The sequence below is a fragment of the Galeopterus variegatus genome, unplaced genomic scaffold, assembly GCF_000696425.1.
Source record: "Galeopterus variegatus unplaced genomic scaffold, G_variegatus-3.0.2 Scaffold8388, whole genome shotgun sequence".
NCBI classification, from domain to species: domain Eukaryota; kingdom Metazoa; phylum Chordata; class Mammalia; order Dermoptera; family Cynocephalidae; genus Galeopterus; species Galeopterus variegatus.
In genome coordinates this window covers 72,281-80,179 of record NW_007734499.1, presented here as the reverse complement: position 1 = coordinate 80,179, position 7,899 = coordinate 72,281, and the positions used below count along the sequence as shown (strand labels likewise).

General features: G+C 38.2%; 1 protein-coding gene across 1 annotated transcript in view; it reads right to left on the bottom strand.

The window, feature by feature from the left end:
* Positions 1-334: 334 nt before the first annotated feature.
* The window catches only part of LOC103608396 (disks large-associated protein 1-like), a 35,713-nt gene continuing 28,148 nt past the window's right edge, over positions 335-7,899 (bottom strand). The window contains exon 4 of the mRNA XM_008592833.1: positions 335-723. Within this exon, the coding sequence (XP_008591055.1) occupies positions 719-723 (5 nt within the window). The 3' untranslated portion in view covers positions 335-718. The remainder of the gene's footprint in view (positions 724-7,899) is intronic.

The following is a 7,899-nucleotide window of genomic DNA, read 5'->3' as shown; positions in this document are numbered from 1 at the left end:
CAGCTGCAACTGACTGAACTCCTGATCACCATTTCCAGAACATGTAATAGGTACCAAACCTACAAAAAAACCCCAAGCTGATATTAACCATACAACTGAGAAGATCAGGAGCAAGGAACGATAAAGATGAGGACAGGGTAAGTCCAGGGTAGATGGAGTTGAAGGCCTGTGGACACATTACTCAGACAACAGGGGTTTTTGCAGTAATTGGACAGATTTGTCAAGCTGGGGGAGGCTTCAGTCTAAAAGGGGAAAGGAGTACATGCTACAGTAGCTTGTTAGTAGTTAGAAGTATGAGTATGTGCAAATTGCCTTTTGGGATAAAATTAAGGCATATGGTGTGGATGGAAGCATGCTTGGGGGAGGGAGAAGTAATAGGCAGCAACTTGATGAATTATGCTCTTGCTGACTCTTCTGTTCTCAAACTCAGAGTTTGCTTTAAGTCTGCCACCTGATCATAATCTTTGGGCATCATAAGTATGTGGTGGTCTCTGCTCCGACATCAAGTGTGACACTCATGCAATATGGAAACGTCCGGTATGCGAAACAGCACCCAGAAAAGCCTGGCGTGCTGCAGGTGTTCGGTGGGCGTCCGTGGCTCAACTGCAGTGCAGAGTGCCCACATTTTCTCACGGCACATTCGGGGGATGACCCCAGGAAGCAGAATTGATCAATCTGCCTATTTCATTAATGCTTCAGCTTTCGCTTGTGCTGTTCTTCAGCCTATGACATATGTGGAAAGAGAGAAAATGAACATATGGGAAATCCAAAAATAAAATATTTTGAGGCTGATTTACCATTTAAAATTATATAAGAAAATGTAGGCAACCACGTGGGGACACTATCAAGATTCTGCCCTATTCTGAAATGTCCACATGTTTCTGGAGGTGTGGTGTCACATTAGAAATAACTCAAGAAATAACGTTATTGGAGCACCACAAGTTTCTTAAGTCCCTTTTTTAAAGAAACAATTTTGATTCAGGACCAATTTGAGGAGAGAGAGGTATGTGTGGCCTGTTCAGTCATATAATCCTACTAAGACTTTCTTTGGAGGCAATGCAAAATCATACATGATTTTCTAAGACAGTTTAGGCCTTCCCCATTATGCAGCTAAAGCCAAAAAGTTGTTTTTGGAAAGGATCACTACAAACTACACGCAGGTTTAAATATTCAATTGTTTCTCAACAGAACCACAGGTTGTATATGAATGGATGGAAGTACGAACCCAGATAGAAGGACCTGGACTAACACATACGGTTACTATTAAAGTTAATGGCAAAGCCCTAAAGCATAAGACTGGAAATAAGCTTTGACGTGCTCCTCACCTTTGATTGAAATCCTCTGTTTCACACATTCAGCTTGAATACAATAGATCTAACAGGTTTAAAAATATTAACTGATGTACGTGGGTTTTAAAATTCAGCAGACAGTACAGCAGATGTAGTTTCTCTTTCCCTTAGATGAAGGCTTCCAATGCTTCTGAAGTAACTTGTCCCCACCAGACTTGGTTGGGAAATACCAGCCTATGGTAGTCTTGCCCATTGTAGTGTGACCATATGAAAGGACGGAACTCAGCTGCTAACTTCTAGGGTCTCATTCCTGCCATGTTCCCTCAAGCAGAGAGTTTGAGAAGAAAATAGAAAATATGTCAGAAAAAAGAAAATTGGATAGTGTAGCTATTTTCATTTTCCCTGAAGTTTCCCCTAGAACTGTTGGAATGGGTGAGACATGGCCAAGTACCTTTGAGTTCTCCCTGGAAAAGAATAAGAAAAAGGGGAGACAGAGGAAGTCAGGAAAGAGGTTTGAGAAGGGAAAAGAGATGCTGCAAAGAACGTCCCTGGCCACCCCAGTGACACTATTTCTATCAGAGCCAGCAGCAGCGTGTTGCACTAAGGTTTACAGTGTCTGTAAAAGCTTTATCCTTTGCTTTCTCACTTTGACGTGTCTCATGAAGCAAGGTTTCTTTTACTTTTCACTGTAGATTTGTCAGCATCACTTTCTCTCTTAATGAATAACACTGGTGATAATTTGCCATGGCTCTCCACAGTTCCACTCAGCACTTCGCTTTTTCTATTTTCGAAAGAGTTCTCTCCGTTCTGAAAACACAGGTGGCCTGCATTATTACAGTAGATCCCGGCTGTGGCACAAACCCTTTTTCTCTCTGTAATTGCTTGGGGAGCTTATGTGGCTGGAACACAGGGGAAGCTGATAGAGTGCCTCTGAGAGCTGAGCGGCTGTCGGAGTAAGAACTACAAAGGCACGGATTTATGTTTTTAAAGATATCATAAGCTGGTTTTATGAAGCTTTATTCCTTTGTCCTAAACTCCCTTCTCCTTGAAAACCACCTGCAACTGTGGTTTGCTAATTAACTACCTTTGACATCTGAAGGGTTGTGGGGGAGGACTAGAAAATCTACAAAAACTGCACCTGCTACCACTGTGGCAGTCAAGGAAGGAAAAGACAAAAAAAAAAAAAAAAAAAAAAAAAAAAAAGTTAAGGTTTCTTTTTTTCTTTTTATGAACTTCTTCCGAAAAGGAGATATTGTCTACTTAGATAAATAACGACAACACAGCAGCATCTTTCCAGAGATTGTCTTTAATTATTCTGTACAATCACTGAACCCAAGAGACTTCACTTTATCAAGACAACTAAAAGAAGAAAGGTGAAACCTGAAGTTGAAAGCTGACATGGGATGTATTCTTGCTTCCAAATAGGACCCTAACCAAGAAATGTTAAGCATTTCTTTTCTAAAAATGAAATTTCTTTAAATTATAAAAACAAAATATGCATACTACAGAAAATTTGGAAAATAAACTATAGATAAAAAAACAAACCATCTTTGGTTCCAGTAGTGTAGATAACCACTGTTTAACATTCTAGTGCATTTCCTTCCAGTTTTTTTTTTCTGATCTTAATTTCTTGACACACTTTGAACCGTGTGTGTGTATGTATACATACCCACAATTTTGCTTACTATTTCAATGTTCTATAGATTTCTAGCTTAATATAATATCAGAAGTTCTCCCCCAACCTATTTTATTATAAACTCTAATTTTTTTTTTTGGCTGCTGACCTGTATGGGGATCCAAACCCTTGCCCTTGCTATAATCAGCACCATGCTCTCCTAAGTGGGCTAACTGGCCAGCCTTACAATCATAATTTTTACAATTGGCTTAATAGACCATTGAAGTGAATGTTCCATAATTTACCTCACCTCTTTCCTACTGGTGAACTATTCATACCCAACACAGGTTATTCAGATCTTACCATCATGGATAACATTGTGGCAAACACCTTTGTCTAATTTTTACAATTGGCTTAATAGACCATTGAAGTGAATGTTCCATAATTTACCTCACCTCTTCCCTACTGGTGAACTATTCATACCCAACACAGGTTATTCAGATCTTACCATCATGGATAACATTGTGGCAAACACCTTTGTCAATTTTTCTTTATTTCAGATTATTTCCTGCAGAACAGATTCATAGAAGGGAACTAGAGGTAAAATATAATGAACATTTAAAAAGTTTTTCGAGATTTCAACATGTAGCTTGGGTTGTATCTTGTGGCCTGGACAAGTGCAAAGGGTGGAATTTTTACTGTGTTTGTTTGTTTGCTTTAATGGAGATTCAAAAATAGAGAAGAGACCCCTCTGTCCCAGCAGCTTTAGAGCTTGTCAGTATTCTTACAGGCCTTTTATAGTACTCTAATATTTCTGGGGATGAAGAATATGATGCATTTTTTTTAAAAAGCTAGAAAAAATAGGAAGAATATATGTTGATATATAAGCAAACCATATAGCTTTTCTCATATTTTAATAATCATTCCAGAGATGTGATTAGCAATCTATGATGTCCCCTTATTTAGGTATTTATAGATTAAGTGGAGATTTTAGACCAGGTTGGGACCGAGAATTCTATTAGAACAACTTCTTTACTTACAGAAAATAGAGGGGAAAGGAAAGAAAGGGTAGGTAGGGATTTAACCTCCATGGGGCTTTGGCCATGAGATGTGGGGAGAAAGAACGTAATGAACAGCCTGAGAATGAAATGGATGTCTTCGTTTGCAAAATGTTATGTTTACCAGTCTTATTCATTCTTACTGTCACCCATTTCTGGAAGTTCTTTCTCCCAAATAAGAAGTTATTTTATTTTTTGGCAGTTGACTGGTACAGGGATCGAACCCTGGACCTTGGTGTTATCAGCACCATGCGCTAACCCACTGAGCTAACTGGCCAGCCCCCTAAATAAGAAATTGTTAAAATTTTGTTCCTAAAATGGCATGGGGGCAACATGTGACCATCCCACTCTCTCTGAAATGAAGTGGTTTACTTTCAGGTGCATGAAAAATAGTCAAGAGCTTTGTACTTCTGTGGAGGTGTTGGAGTCATCCCAGAAACCTCCAGCATTCATTGAAGCAGCAAATTTCCTGAGGAAACTCTACATTTTCACCTGTGAACTAACAAATATCCATGGGGCAGATCTTATGTGCAAGCACTGTAGGTTTGAGTTTAAATGGCTAACTGTTGAACCATGGCAAAACTATAAACTAAGTGGTATTTAAACTCTTTAACCAATTCTTGGGTTTCCTCAGGAAAGTACTCAAGACCTTAGAGTAGGTAATTCAAGACTGCTACAGGGCAAAGTCAAGGGCTTTCATTTTTTTAATTTAAGCAATTTAGAAAGTATTAAGGGTTTTTGGAGTGTGTGTTTCTCTTTCTTTTTCTGATAGGCAATTCTTCATGTTTCAGGTCACTGATTTTTAAATAAAAAGAAAGTTGCTTTAATTTGTGTCAATTTTACCTGGGTTTATATCAACATTTTCTTTTTTAAATTTAAAGAGATTACAGTAAATGTGCTGTCAATAAAACCAGAAAAGATATTGATGTAGCTGCCATTTGAATTTAATAAACACAAGGCAATTCCATAAGCAATATAAATAGAGAATGTCTGGTATTAGTATTATTTTTAAGACAAGTTATAGTCTATTCAAGTTCAACTCTGACTTTATATGCTACTTAAATTATCCTAGACTATACTGCTGTCCTTGAGAATTCTTTGCCTCCTCCCTTTTAAAAATCAAGACTGTTGAGTAGTTGTTTTGTTTTTGTGCCATAGCAGTTGGGTATTTTAATATACTAAATAATTCAGCCCATAGATGGCAGAATGGTGGGGAGACAAAGAACTCAGACACTGATAAGAGGCGCTGTGGACAGGACGCAGTAGCTACATGCCACTCTGGCTGGTCTCCCGTTTGTGGCTGTCCATATGAAAGCTGGTTCATGTGAGGTGGGGCAACTCTACAACTATGTGTGTGGAAAGAGTTGTTTTGGGTTCAACAGGCAGATGATGTCATATAATAGAGATGCAGCAGTGCCCGCCAACCCACAGCCTCTTCTAAGGAAATGCCCCTGCTCATGCCCATCACTATAAATTGGGATTATTCTCCATGTCCCCTCCCCACTCCCCCACCGCACTCCGGAACCCTAGGTCTGCTCTCTCCCTCTGCAGGTCCAATGCACCACTGTCGTCTTTCTTTCCTTCCTTCTCTCTCTCTTAGCTCCCACTTATGAGTGAGGACATGTGGCATTTTTCCCTCTGTGCCTGGCTTATTTCACTCAACATAATTTTCCCAAGCTCGTCCTTTTTGCTGCACATGGCAGAATTTCATTCTTTATGGCTGAGTAATATTCCATGGTGTGTATATACCACATTTTCCTTATCCAGTCATCTGTCATTGGACATTTAGGTTGGTTCCATATTGTGACTATTGTAAATAGAGCTGTGATGAACATGGGAGTGCAGGTGTCCCTTCAACGCGATGATTTCCCTTCCTTTGGGTATATACCTAGAAGGGTGATTGCTGGATCTATCTGTAGTTGATTGAGAAACCTCCATACTGTTTTCCATAATGGTTGTACTAATTTACAGTCCCATCAACAGGGTAGGAGCATTCCCTTCTCTCCACATCCTTGCTAGCATTTGCTATTCTCTGTCTTTTTGGTTACAGCCAGCATAACTGGGGTGAGGTCATATCTCAATGTGGTTTTAATTTACATTTTCCTGAGGATTAGTGATGTTGAGCATTTTTTAAAAGTGCCTGTTGCCCATTTGTATGTCTTCCTTTGAACAATGTCTATTTAGCTCCTTTGCCCATTTTTTAATTAGGTTATTTATTTATTTATTTTTACAGTGTAGTAGTTTGAGTTCCTTGTATACTCTGGATACTAATTCCATGTCAGTTGTATAGTTTGCAAATATTTTCTCCCATTCTGTAGGTTGTCATTTTACTCTGTTGATTGTATCCTCCGCTGTGCAGAAGCTTTTTAGTTTGATATAATCCCATTTATTTATTTTTTCTTTTGTTGTTTACACTTTTGGGCTCTTCTTCGTAAAGTCTGTGCCCAGTCCTACTTCCTGAAGTGTTTCCCCTATATTTTCCCTTAGTAGTTTTACAGTTTCAGGTCTTATACTACTTCCTGAAGTGTTTCCCCTATATTTTCCCTTAGTAGTTTTACAGTTTCAGGTCTTATACTAAAGTCTTTAATCCATTTTAAGTTGATTTTGGTATATGGTGAGAGGTGCATGTCTAGTTTCATTCCTCTGCATATGGATGTCCAGTTTTCCCAGCACCACTTATTGAAGAGGCAGTCTTATCCCCAATGTATGTTTTTATTGCCTTTGTCAAATATCAGTTGGCTGTAAGTCTGTAGGTTGATTTCTGGGTTCTCTATTCTATTCCACTTGTCTGAATGTCTATTTTTATGTCAGTACCATGCGTTTTTGGTTAGCATAGCTTTGTAGTATAATTTGAAGTCAGGTAGTGTTATGCTTCCAGTTTTTTTTTTTTTTTTGCTCAGGATTGCTTTGGCTATTTGGGGTTTTTAGTTCTTCAATATGAATGCTAGGATTTATTTTTTAAATTTCTGAGAAGAATGTCATTGGTATTTTGATGGGGATTGCACTGAATCTATAGATCTCTTTGGGTAGCATGGACATTTTCATATTGTCAATTTTTTCAATCCAAGAGCATGGAATGTCTTTCTATCTTTTTGTGTCTTCCTTAATTTCTTTCAGTACAGGTTTGTAGTTCTCACTGCAGAGATCTTTCACTTGCTTGGTTAAATTGATTCCTAGGTATTTTATTTTTTTGGTGACTGTTGTAAATGGGCTTACTTTCTTGATTTCTCTGTTAGTTCATTGCTGGAAAATATAAGTGGAACTGATTTTTGGGTGTTGATTTTGTATCCTGCAACATTACTGAAATTATTAACCAGCTCTAGGAGTTTTTTTGATAGAGTCTAGGTTTTTCTCTATATAGGATCATATCATCTGCAAATAGGGACAGTTCAATTTCATCTTTTCCAATCTGTATGGCCTTTATTTCCTTCTCTTGCATGATTGCTGTGGCTAATACCTCCAGTACTATGTTAAATAGGAGTGGTGAGAGTGGGCATCCTTGTCTTGTTCCTGTTCTTCAGGGAAAAGCCTTCAGTTTTTCCTCATTCAGGATGATATTGGCAGTGGGTTGTCATAGATGGCTTTTATTGTGTTAGGATATTTTAATTCTATACCTAATTTGCTGAGAGTCTTTATCATGAAGGGATGTTGAATTTTATCAAATGCTTTTTCCACATCTATTGAGATAATCACATGGTTTTTATCCTTGATTTTGTTGATGTGATATATCACATTTATTGACGTGCATATGTTGAATCATCCTTGCATTTCTGTGATGAATCCCACTTGATCGTGGTGTATACATTTTTTGATGTGTTGTTGTATTCTGATTGCTTATATTTTGTTGAGGATTTTTGCATCTATGTTCCTCAGGGATATTGGTCTGTAGCTTTCTTCTTTTGTTGTATCTTTGTCTGGTTTTGGTATCAAGGTGATG